Here is a 13,349-nt window from a genome sequence, read left to right as displayed (position 1 = left end):
AGGTAGAAACCTTGTTTCCCTTTGCACTCGCCAGAGAGTCTGGGAAAGCGTCCAGTTGCCTGGTTCTCTTGCAGATTTTTTTTTTCTCCCGGAATCCCCCCAGTATGTAGTTGTATATTTTAGTTGTGGGTCCTTCTAGTTGTGGCATCTCTTGCAGATTTAAGTCAGCTGACCCAGTCATTCCTGTAGCAGCACCTCATAAGTCAAGCTTTCCCACCCCTGCATTCTGTGTGTCTCGAACTGGAAGCCTTACCACTTCACACTCCACTTCAGGACGTAGTCCTCATTTTTCTGAGTTTTAACATATATATTTTGGCACTTATAGCTTTTTCTCCCACCCCCAGACCCCATCCTGGGCAGTGCCTTTCTGATTTTGATCTTTTCTTTTTCTCTTGGTTCACCATTTGGATCTCTTCTGGTTGCAACTCTACATTGGATTTATTATCTCATTCCATGACAGAAAAAACCTCAAAAAGCAAAAGCCACCAAACAAGAATCTTATAAACTTCCTGCCCCACTTGCCTGAACAGGCACCTATCCTTTGTATGTGCAGCCTCTTGCTCCAGAGGGATGGCTAGGTAATGCCAGTGCCTCCACAAAATCTCCAGAGTCCAGCTCCTCTTTGAGATCTTGAGCAGTTGATTATACCCTCCATTTGAAACTTTCCCTCACTACCAACTCCTTTTCACCTGTAATAGAATGTGTTCAAGTCCTTCTCATCAAACATAAACAAGCAAATGAATGAATAAATAACACACTTTCTGAATTCTATATTTCCTTCTAGCCACCCACATCTCCCTCCTGCTTTTCACAATGTCACTTCTTAAAAGAATTGCTGTAAATATATTTGTGCTTCTCTCTCATCCAAAAAAAACAAAGTTTCATCTTTTCCATCAACTCTACATGCCTCTTTAGCTACCTCTCATCATCTCAGCCAACTTACTCGAAATAGTAGTTTGCACCCTGGTTTCTTGTTCCTTACCTCTCAATCTCTGCTCAACCCTCCAGCCCCAAGGACACTGCTCTTGCCAAAGTCAACGATAACTGCCATGTGGCTCCCTTGGCTCCTTTCAGCCCTTATCTTATTGACTTCTTCACAGCAATCAATGCAGTTGACCACTCTTGCTGTTTAAAACACTCTCCTCCCTTGGACTGAATGACACTGGATTCATTTCTTCTTTCTTCTCTGCCCACTTGTCCTACTCTCCTATGCAGGCTCTTCCTCCTTTGATAGTCTCTGAAGTGCTGTTTTTCCTCACGTTCCTGTCCTTGGATCTCTTTTTTTTATTCTCTACACTTTTTCCAGGGCTTTGGTTTCCATGTGTATGCTAATGACTCTCAGAGATAAGTCTGCACTCCAGATATCTCTCCTGAATTTTAAACTCTTGGATATAACTCCCAGTTGGACGTCTGCACTTGGATGTCTTCATGGCTCATTGAATTCAATGTATCCCAAAATGAATTCATTATTTTTCCTCTTGTCTTAAAGCTGCTCCTCCCCCTGTATTTATAGTCACAGTAAACGTTAGTTTCGTTTATGCAGTCACCCTAGCCAGAGACTTGGGTGTTACTTGTCTTGTTCTGCATGCCCCATTTTCATCTCTCATATCTAATCAACCACTAAAACCTATTGTTTACAGTCTCGTACATGACTCTCAAATCTGTCCATCCTTCATCTCTTTTAGACATTTCTCTGGTCTACGCTAACACTATCTCTCTCTGGGAGAACAATAGTTTACTTCTAATCCAATTTCTATGAATCATCCAAAGGGACCTTTTAAAAATGCAAATTTGATTGTACCATTCCCCTGCTGAAAATCTTTCAGTAGCTTCCCATTACTCTTATGATAAAGTCCAAATTTTCTAACATGGTGTGGTAGACAGAATAACGACTCCCAAAGATGTCCATGTCCTAACTCCAGAATCTGTGAATATGTTACCTTACATGGCAAAAGTGACCTTGCAGATGTGGTTAAGAGATTATCCTGTATTATCTGGGTGGTCCCATTCCAAACATGTGAGCTCGTAAAAGCAGGAGTTCTTCAGAGAAATGTGAAGACAGAAGAAGCAGGAGAAATTCAAAGCGTGAAAAAGGACTCTGCTGGCTGTTGCTGGCTCTGGAGATGGAAGGAGGTCATGAGCCAAGGAATGTAGGCAGCCTCTAGAATCTGGAAGAAGCAAGAAAATAGATTCTTCCCTAGGGCTTCCAGAAAGGAACACAGCCCTGCTGGCGCCTTGATTTTAGCCCAGTGAGACCCATCTCAGACTTCTGACCTATAGAACTGTAGGATAATAAATTTGTGTTGTTTTGGGCCACTAATTTGGTAATTTTTTACAGCTGCAATAGGAAACAAAGACACATGGTCTAGAGAGCTCTCCATGGCCTATCTCCTTTCTAATTCCTCAACTTCACTTCTCTACATCTAAGCTCCAGCCACGTTAAACTTGAAATTCCCACAATAAGCAACGTTTTCTAACGTCTTCAGGCTTTGAAACCTCCTGTTCCCTATTTACCATGCTGATCTCATATTAGACATAATTTCTTTTCCCAAGAAACTTCCCTAACCTTGTGTAGTTTACTTTTCTGTGTACACATTCTTATAGCATCTTGCTCTTCTCCATATCATAAGCTCCTTTGCAATGATTTATGTCAATTAATTTACTTCTTCACTGATTTATCCACTCATTCACCAAATATTTACTAATTGTCTACTCTTTGCTAGGCATGGGGATATAATGGTATGCAAAACAACAAAACAAAATAAAACAAAAACTGAGATCCCCAAATAAACAAAGCTTATATTCCAGACAAAAATATCAGTGAGCTAAGGAACTTTCAGTCTTGTTCAGCTTCCCTATCAAGTACCTGGAATATACCAAATGCTCAGTAAGTGTTTTTTGCATGAATAAATAAGTAAATGCAATGAAGGGGAGGAAGTCCTTGATCATATTGTCTGGGACAGACCTAGGCCTATATTTCTCTAGATTATGGTCTCTTGGTGAGCCATTCACATCATATTTGTGCAAGATTTGCTTGTCATTAAGGATGGTTTCATGACTGGAGACACCACTTTTGTAAGCCTGACTCTTGCCTACACCATCCAGAAAATCAAGAGGCCTCATGAGCTTCAATCTTTGAAAAGTACAGGTTGAAAGTGTACTACACAAGCTGCCAAAACTCCCTTGAAGAACCTGCTTTTCTGGAAGTCTGAGTATTAGTGTATATCTGAAACCACACGGCTGAGAAATTCTCTGCTAGAACTTTTCCATAAAACTAAGGCCTCATCTGGAATAGACAGGCTTCATCAAGAGGCATTGGCAGAGGCACCTTTATGATTTATAGCAGTGGGTCTCAATACTGATTGCACATCGTAATCCTCAGACCTTAAAAAGGGGAATTATAAAATTGTGATCCCCATTCCAAACCAACTCAGTTAAGGTTTCTGAGGATAGGCTCCAGGCATCGATGTTTTTAAACAGTATTCCAGGTGATCTCATGTTCACACGATATTGAGAAACACCATTTGACAACATCTGGGTGATTATCCATGAACTCTGAAAGGGTGGAATTCAAGTAGATGTCCGGGTGCTCTTTATACCAATATAATCTAAGCTGGAGGCCACTATTGACCTGAAAATGTCACTGAGCTGGCCTTTCATTTGTTTCAGGAATTACTCTAGGCTCTACGTATTAGTATCTATATGGATCTTTTCAATATCTTCTAGTTTCTCCAGTATTAGTCCTGTTGCCTTCAAGTGGATTATCTGCTCCTATCTTTTTTGTATTCATCACTTACTTAGAAGATCATATTAGCATTTTGTTGTAACATCTCCCTCTAAGAGATTACTTCCTTGGTCTAGAAACCACACCCTATAGACAATAGTATGACATCTTTATCTTTCTCACCAGCCACTGAGACCACCTTCAATGAATAACTAGTTCCGAGGGTACAGTACAGACTGGAGGAGCATGTATGGAAGGTAAAACCCACTGCAAATACTCCAGAATGCATTGCAATCCTTTGCTGGTCAGGCTAGAACCTAGCCAGTGATGGGGGCTGACGAGAAAGGCTGTTCATCTGTCTCACACGTAAGTGACCAGGACCCTGCTCCAGGGGAACTGGCATTGCCTGTAGACTGTTCTCTCACATCTTTTCATTAATAATAGCCCCACATTAACTAGGGGCAAACTAATTCCCTTCTTTCTTAGCTTCTAACTTTAAGGACTCCTTTTCTTTTTTGCAGATTTGACTCATACTTTGGACTTAGTACAGAGCACCAGATCTTTGCCTTTGATCTTTTATTGCCCTCCTAGACCATAATTTGGACTCATCACCTGAATGATCCAACCTGGCCCCATAGGAAGGTCCTCACAGATCACACTCTTGCCCTGGGAGCAAGATTTACACCCTTCTAGATATTAAGCTCAGGGTATTTATTAGTGGGCTAGGGCTGCCATAACAAGGTACCACAGACTGTGTGACTTAAATGTCTGAGTGACTTTTATTTTCTCACAATTCTGAAGGCCAAAAGTCTGAGATCAAGCTGCCTACAGGGTTGGTTTCTTCTGAGGACTCTCTCCTTGACTTGTAGATGGCTGTCTTCTCCCTGTGTCTTCGTATGGTCTTTCCTCTGCACTTGCTTATGTTCAAATTTACTCTTCTTATAAGGACACCAATCATATTGGATTAGAGCCCACCCTAATGACCCCATTTTGACTTAGTTACCTCTTTGAAGACCCTATCTCCAAATATAGTCACACTGTGAGATGTAGGAGGTTAGGACCTCAACATGTGAATTTTGGGGGAGCACAATTCAGCCCATAACACTCAATAACTGTTTTTTGATTAAACAATTCCTTAAATTTTTCCACTATTTTTATTAGACAATTGTCAAAGCTCATTTCCTCATTAAACCTTTATTCTGCCACTGAGGGATAAATTTTGTAGGTGTTATCAATTCTCTTTTACAAATGGAGCACTAAAAACAGGGAATTACACTACTTATCAAAGTTGAACAGTTAATGGTAAAACTGGATTGGGAATCCACGTCTCCCCACCCCAGTGCACTGCAATTTTGCCCTGTCCCCACTGCTTTTTTTTTCCAACTCAGATCTCCTTTGAATAATCTAAAAGGTCATAGCTCATTCAATAATTTTTGGATGTAATAGTGTCATGATTTGTAGACATTTTGAGATACAGGAAGTTAGCAAGGATGGTTTTTTTTTTTTAATATAGTAGCTTCAGGTAAAGCACATCAATTGGACAACCTGGCTCTCGCCTGGATCTATTTTAAGCTTACACCTAAATGATGTCAAATCAGGCAAAAATAACCTGAAAACTGGCTGTTTTGCCTTCACTGCACCAGGTACCTGGATACTTGGAGGCAAAAAATGGCAAGAGTCTCAGGATCTATTAGGAGTAAATAATAGCTTATGCAAAAGGAATGTGTTATTGAAGTGAATGCACTAAATATATTAAGAAATGAGATGAGTGGTCTTGGATAGCTCCTTCTGAGCCCAACACCCTCCTCCCAGCTCCTTAGACTCACTGGGCCGATCATCTTTCATAGCTCAAGGACTGGGTGTGTACAACACTCACCACCTGCCTTTCACCCTGCTGAGCTATTAGGCTGAGTGGAGAAGTATTTGTAAAGCACTTTCTGGATTCTTAGATGAAATGTGTGTATCGAGTAAAACGTATCTCTCAGTGTTTCACTCTCAGCTTGCACGTGTCTTCCTAGATCAAAGTGATGCACATCAGCACAGCAGGAAGTCTAACTCTGGGCCAGACAGGCACTAAATGAAGGGCCATTGATGGACACCTGGTTCCATCTCCCTTCCAGGAAAAAAGTTTCCAGCTTTAGAAAAAGAAAACCTTGAGTGCAGCTCACACTCCAGGACACTTTGCAGCAGGCCCAGGCAAGAAAACACCTGCTGTAGGAAGGAAACTTTTGGTCAATAAATAAGACAACATGGCTCCTTTGAGTGGAGAAATATAAGCTAGTTAGCACTGCATTCTTAACACATGGATCTGCCAGGTTGTTTAGTTCACGCAATTCCTCAAGATGAAAAGATAATATAACACCAGTGTCCAACACTTTAGTATTTTTCAGGACCTTTCTTGATTTCCCAAGTCTTAGTTAGGGGCTTATCTCATGTGCTTCCAATGAGCCAACATTCAACTCCCTTTATGGAGGGCCTGCTCTGTGTCAGGAATTGTTCTAGCCACTGGGGCTACAAGATAGTATCCCTTCCGTCATGGAGCCTACCGTCTAGTGATGAGATACAATAAACGAGTATACTAGAAAATATAGCATGCAATATCAGTTAAGACCTGTGAACTATGATGGGAAATAGAGCAGGGTAAGAGGTCAGGGAGAGCCATAAGGGTAGGAGTGGGAGGCTTCACAAGGTAGGGAAAGAACTCTCTCAGAGGAGGTGTGCTGCTTTAAAAATGTGTTCACAAATTCTTTGACTTTCTTCCCATTAAAGGTAGGGTCTCTGCACCCTCCTCTTGAAGCTGGTGGGATCTTTGTTAATGCCTTGATGAATAGAATGAAGTGGAGGTGAGGCTGTGTGACTTTTAAGGCTGGGTTAGCACAGGCCTTCCAAGTTCTGCTGGTTTATATAAAGATTCTTGCTCTGGGAGCCTTTCACCACTAGGTGTGAAGCCAAGTACCCTGGGGTCTACGAAGCGAAGAGCACAGAGAGAAAGAGAGATTCCCAAGGAGACTCAATTGTTCCAGCCGCCTAGCTGTTTGGATCCTTCCAACCCGGGAGACGGATACATAAGTAAAGAAGCCACCTTGATGATCCCAGGCCCAGCCACTGACTACATCCATGTAGGAGACCTATGAAAATGGCTCCACCCAGCCCAGTCAAACCTCAGATTCATAAGCCAAAGAAATAATTGGTCTTGTTTCAAGCTATTGTCTTGGAATGCTTTGTTAGACAGCCAAAAATGACCAGAACAGGAGGTGATATTTGATTAGGCACTTGATTGAATTCAGAAAGAAGCTCTGTGGTTGTCTGGAAAAAGGGTGTTCTAAGCTAGGGAAAAGTAAGTGCAAAGGCCCTGAGGGGACATGCTGGAGGCACAGCAGGTAGGATGACACCGCAGAGTGAGCAAAAAGGAGAATGGCAGATGTGCCTGGAGAAACAGATGGGGTGTCGCTCATGCCTTGTAATCTGTGGGGAGGAGTTTGAATTTGATTCTGAGCTTGATGGGAACCCTTAGAGGAGTATGAGCGTAGGAGTAACACTTGGACTTATGTTTTCAAAAGATTAAAGAGATCTCTGGTTGTTAGATGGAGAACTGTTGGGGAGTGGACAAGAATGAATGCAGCCAGAAATGACAGCGATTTGGGCTAGAGCAGTCGCGGTGGAGATAGTGAGAAGCGGGCAGACTGGGGATATATTTTAAAGATAGTCCAACAAGACTGGCTGGTAGACTGCATGTGGGAATGACTCAGAGGAGTCAAGTATGACTGCCAGATGGTTATCTGAGTAACTTGCAAATAGTGGTGCAGGTTGGGTGACGAGGGATGGAGTAACCAATAGGGATGTTTTGGACGTGATAAGTTTGGGATGCCTGTTAGATTTTCAAGAGGAGATGTTGACTAAGTAATTAGACATTGGGCTCAGGGGAGAGGTGTGAGTGGTGGATATAAATTTGAGAGTTGTCAGAATATAAGCAGTATTTCACACCATAAGGCTGGCTGTGAGCATGTGTGTCTAGAATAAGGCTGAGGACTCAGCCAACATTTAAAGGAAATGTTCCAACATGTCTGTATGCTGATTGGAGTGATTGGGTACAAAGGGAGATATTGACGCAGGAGATGGGGGGCAGAATTAAAGGAGCAAAGCCCTTGATGAGGCTAGAGCAGATGAGGCCAGTGCTCAAGTGGACTAATTAAGCTCATGGGAGCTTGTCTCCCTTATCATCACGGGCTTCGCTCAGAGAACTTGGCTGAGTTGCAATTGCTGTTTACTAGTTTATATTCCTCACTAGACCGTAAGCCCAGTGAGGTCAGGTACCCTTGCAACATGCTCAGTCTTACACAGCAGCTCCTGATGTAATGTCTGGCCCATGTTGCAAACTCAATAAATATTTGCTGTATTAAATGGATGAATAACCAAATGACCATACTTAACCAATAGTGGCTGATAAAGAAATATCTGTTCACTTGTGTTGAATATGGATGTCAAAAACACAAGTGGATATAACCAAAGAAGGATAAAAGTCTGACATTTTGGTTATCTTCAACCTAATAGTCAAGCCCGACTTCTCTATTAATGGGTGTTTGGGTATTTTTCCAGATTGTTGAAATAAATTTAATTAAAATAACTTGAATAATAATTGCTAACATTTATGAGTGCTTAGTGTACATCAGGAACTCTTCTAAGCCTTTATACTCATTATCTCACGTAATTTTTACATCAGCCCTCTGAGATATCCATTATGAGTGCTATCACACTTTAAAGATAATGAACTGAGCTACAGAGATGGTAAGTAATTTTCCTCAGGTTACACAGCAGAGTGTACTTGGTAGCCGAGTTGGGACTCAAACCCAGGCAGTTTCTCTCCATATGCCTAACCACTCTCAAGACTTCCAGCTCCAGTCTAATACTCCTTCTTAACTATTTGGAAAGGGAAAAATAAAATAAATATGAAAATATAACTGCATTAAAAACATACCACATATACAGTCAAAATATGAATGACAAACTGGGAAAAATGTTTGTAATTCACACTAGAGACAAAGACTATAAGGTGGTCATAGAAATCCATAAGAGAAAAACAAGAGACTCTCTAGGAAAATAAGCAAAGGATAGGGACAGTTCACAAAAAGGAACGTACACATGGCCTTTAAACGTAAGAAAATATGTGCAACATGACTCAATGAGAGAGAGGCACATTAAAACTATTTGAAGATAGCATTTTTTTTTTTTTTGAGGAAGATTGGCCCTGAGCTAACATCCACTGCCAACCCTTCTCTTTTTGCTGAGGAAGACTGACACCGAGCTAACATCCATGCCCATCTTCCTCTACTTTATATGTGGGACGCCTGCCTTAGCACGGCTTGATAAGCGGTGTGTAGGTCTGCACCTGGGATCCAAGTTGGCGAACCCTGGGCCACTGAAGTAGAACATGAGAACTTAAATGCTGTGCCACTGGGCCAACCCTGAAGATACCATTTTTTTGCCTATGAGATTGGCAAATATCAAAAAGTTGGCCAGAGCTCCTGTTGGCAATGCTGTGGGGAACAGACATTCTTTACACTGCTGATGATGTGCAAAATAATACAAACCCATGGGGCAAGTGGGCAATTTTAGCAAAGTCACAAAAGTGATTACCTTTGACCTAGTTATATCACTTCTGGGAATTTATCCTCAGGTACAATTATCCACCTGCGAAATGATATATGAATAAGGGTATTCATTGCAACATTGTTTATAGTACAAAAGATTGGAAACCATCCAAATGTTCATCAATAAAAGACAGGTTATCTGACCTGTGTAGCCACACAATGGAGAATTAATCAATCGTGTGGAGAATGAGAAAGTTCCTTCCATACTGACACAAAAAGGTTCCCAGGATGTATTGTAAAGTAAAAAGAAAAAGCAAAGTACAAGATAGCATGTAAAAGAAAGAGGAGAATAAGTTTATATATGTCTCTATGCTTTAATTTACATTAAAAAATACTAGAAGAATGCACCAGAAACTAATAAACGTAGTTACCTATGGGGGTAAGGTAGAGTGGGAGGGGGTAATAATCTAAGCACTGTACATATAATAACACAAATCTCATGAAAAGTTATGAGTGGGGAAATCAAGATTCTCAATATATGCTTTTTTATATGCTTTGATCTTTGAACCATGCAAATATTTTGTTATTTACAAATTAAAAAGAAAAACTAATGATAGCTACCCTCCTAGATTAGTAATTTTTGTGTGTCACTGTGCTAAGCACATTGTATGTTTTATTCAGGGATTTCTCACTGTAGGTCACGTTTTTATTCCCATTTTGCAGGTGAGGGACAAGTTTAGTGAAGTTAAGGAATTTGCCTGGGGTCACAGAGCTAGTAAATTGTATGGACCCTGGAATCCAACTCAGGCCACCTGGCTCCAGGACTGAGTTATGAGCTGTTGCTCTCCTTGCACAGTGGTTTTTAAGATTTCTGTTCTACCTTGAGAAACATAAGAGATGATGTCCCCCTCATGACCTGTTCCCATGGGTGCACTCATGTTTGCAAACAAATGATCACTGAAAATCCCCAACAGTTCGCCAGTAGCAATGGCCCACTGTAGCTGTGGCTTAAGATGAAATGTCGACAGCCACATAATATCCCCTGAAGGCTGGTTGAAACTCCATCCCTTCCTGTCCTAAACCAGAGAGCATATCAAAGCGAAAGTAATAGCAAGGTCATTATTTTGAAGAATACTTCACGTTTATTGAGTTCTTACAACGTGCCAAGCACAGACGTTTTAAGGACCTTATATGTATAATGAATTAATGGTCACCAAAAACCTTATTAGGTAGAGGCTATTATTGTCACTGTGATGGGCTGAATTGTATCCCTCCATAAGATACGTTGAAGTTCTAACCCACATACCTCAGAATATGACCTTATTTAGAAATAGGATCTTTACAGAGGAATTCAAGTTAAAAGGAGGTCATTAGGGTGGGCCCTAATCTAGTATGACTGGTATCCTTATAAAAAGAGAAAATTTGGAACCAGGCAGACCTGCAGAGAGGGAGGATGAGAGCAGATTGTCATGTGATGACAGAGGCAGAGATCACAATGATGTAGCTGCAAGCCAAGCAATGCCAAGGGTGACCGGCCACCACCAGAAACTAGGAAAGATCCTTCCCAGAGTCTCAGAGGGAGCGTGGCCTTGTTGAAACCCGAGGCTTGAACTTCCAGGCTCCTGAACTGTGAGACAATAAATTTCTGTTGTGTGAAGCCACCTAGGAAGCGGTATCAGGAAACGAATACAACGACCATCTTACAGATGAGGGACCTGAGGTTCAGAGAGGTTGAGTAACTTGCTCAGATTTACATGGTCTGATGGTGAGTAAAGGCACCGTGACCTGAGCTTGGGTGGCTGAGTGCTAGAGAGGTGCTCCATTCTGATCAAATTTGTATTTTAAAAATCATTTGCAAACTTCAATTCTTTGGCTGACCTATGTGTCTCACTTCATGACTGATCTGAACACTCTGTTTTGACCTCAACCCTTAGTAAAGGGCAGAGCACGGAGTGTTTGGAGCAGGGTGACCCTACCAAACTCGCGAGGGCATGGCGGTGGGAGCCCCTGAAGCTGAGTCCAACTCATCAGCTACGGGAGCTGGGGGCCAGCCAAGGGGGCTTTCTGGTCCTCCCTGAAACAACTGAGCGAGGCCAGGACCCAGGGGGTACACACTTCAAAGCAGTTGAAACTTCTCCACAGCCTCTCATTTTTGATCAGCAGGAGTCACCATCCAGGAATGTGAGTTGTTTAAATTATTTTTTTAACTTGAGAAAGGGTCGGGATAAGTAGAAGAGGACTAAGGAAACTTTCAGTAGCTGCCGTTCTGAATGTCCTTTGTACCTGATGCTCAGTAAACGAAAATATTTTCTGCATGGAATGATGTTTCTTAGATAATGAGGGATGAAGGAAAGCCTGGAGGAACACTTGACCCAGGGCCCCGTGCTGGTCTGCTCAGCACCTCTGGGTGCCCCCTCCTGGAAGATGCAGCCCTGTGAGTAAACCATGCATCGAGTGGGGCCCAGGCAGAAGGGCAGCCTCCACTGCTGCAAAGATGTGCTTCAGATGGCCATTAAGATCCAAAACAGAACTCAGTTAAACCAAGAGTCAAAGGACCAAGGGGAATTGGATGCAGGTCACAGTTATGTCTGAGCAGAGGGACAGTGTTTGGGCAGATATTTTCCCCCGGCTATACTGTCAAAGCCCAGAATATTTCAATACCTTCACTAGATCGGATCACGCTGTCTCAGATCACACAGGTCTGTGTGTGCTCCAGCAATTCCGGGTACAGTGTACATGCTCGGAAGCACATAGTGTCTGGTTGGTTTATTTCCTGAATCAACTTGCCCTGGGCTTTGTGTTCCCAATTAGGATCAGAACAAAATGAGAGAATATAACTGTGTTTGCTGGATGCACGGCTCACAGGTCTGCATGAGGGCGATTATTCTTAAATGGAAGAAATACAACCGTAAACCTAAGGACAGGACATGCGCCTCTGGGCACAACTTGAGATGTCAAGGAGGAGAAGCAAAATGATTCACCTTTCCTAATGCGGGTGCAAGAGAGTGATGTATCCAGTCATTAAGAATGTTAGACGTGGAGGCAGTGAGGGAAAGCTTAAATCTGCTTAATTTTCAACTTCTCAGATATTAGACCCTGATATATGCAAGTTTATCATACTCTGGTAAAAACCAGCTTTGTTTCATAATTCCAAGTGTTTAGAGTATGTCAGCCTTAACATTTGAAAGCCTTGTTTAAAAGAAACCCTTGGAAACAGCAACAGGATTCCTCAGAACATGCTCAGAGAAACACCCCATGCCTTTTCTCACCTTTTTCAAAGTTTAAATTCTGGGGCTACATATCTCAATGGGGGTTGAAATTTTTTACCCACTTTGCCGTCAGAGGTAGACCTTGAAATATTAAAGCCCACAGTGAAATTCCAGAGACAAACAGAAAAGCGACTCACTTGGGAGTGGGCCTGGCTGTCAGGACACTCACTTCTAGAATGCATATGGCAAAGGCGAACATCTGGCCCGCAGACATCTGCTCTAGTGTGGCAGCCCCCGTGGAACGGCCAGACCGGTCCTGTAGGGCACTGATTTGCAAAGGGCCAGAGGACTGGGGGAACAATTATTGTTTGTTTTCACTTGGGATTTTTGTCGAATTGGGCTTCCTGGATGCAAAGTCCAATCAAAGGAGAGTCATTTCGTAATTCTTGCACTGCTGTTCTCACATCAACAAGTGTATTCAGATAATGAACCTGCGAGTGCTAAATCGGCTGAAATGAGCAGTAGTGCTGTGTTGAAAACAAAAACAAAAACAGGACAAACAAAAAATCCCCAGTGGTTCTCATCTGGGGATCCTCAAGGAGGGAGGCTGAAGGAGTGTGTAATTTGGGAAAAAAAGGCGTATGGATGATTCTCATAGAGGGGTAAACTCAAAACTAGTAGAATAACTACACTGGCTGGAAAGGGAGGCAGAGATCTACACGTTCCCACTAAAAGTGAGCTGCGTGGGTTATCGCCACCTGGGCAAGGCCAAGTGTAGGATGCCTTTACAAACCTGGCTTTCTTTATAGGCACAGTGGATCATTTTGA

The 13,349-nt window shown here is 42.2% G+C and overlaps 1 protein-coding gene across 2 annotated transcripts in view; it reads right to left on the bottom strand.

The window, feature by feature from the left end:
• The window catches only part of C9 (complement C9), a 46,059-nt gene extending 33,192 nt beyond the window's left edge, over positions 1–12,867 (bottom strand). The window contains exons 1-2 of one of the 2 annotated variants that reach the window (XM_046671054.1): positions 12,719–12,853; positions 1,946–2,168 (exon numbers count right to left, since the gene is read on the bottom strand). Coding sequence is in view for 1 of the 2 variants with exons in the window: in XM_046671053.1 (XP_046527009.1) it covers positions 12,719–12,795 (77 nt within the window). In the remaining variant the exon portion in view is untranslated. Of the gene's footprint in view, positions 1–1,945; positions 2,169–12,718 lie in introns of both variants that reach the window. The other variant, XM_046671053.1, reaches the window with a different exon arrangement.
• Positions 12,868–13,349: the final 482 nt, after the last annotated feature.

Source organism: Equus quagga, chromosome 9 (genome assembly GCF_021613505.1).
Source record: "Equus quagga isolate Etosha38 chromosome 9, UCLA_HA_Equagga_1.0, whole genome shotgun sequence".
NCBI classification, from domain to species: Eukaryota; Metazoa; Chordata; class Mammalia; order Perissodactyla; family Equidae; genus Equus; species Equus quagga.
This window is presented reverse-complemented; position numbering and strand designations above follow the sequence as displayed.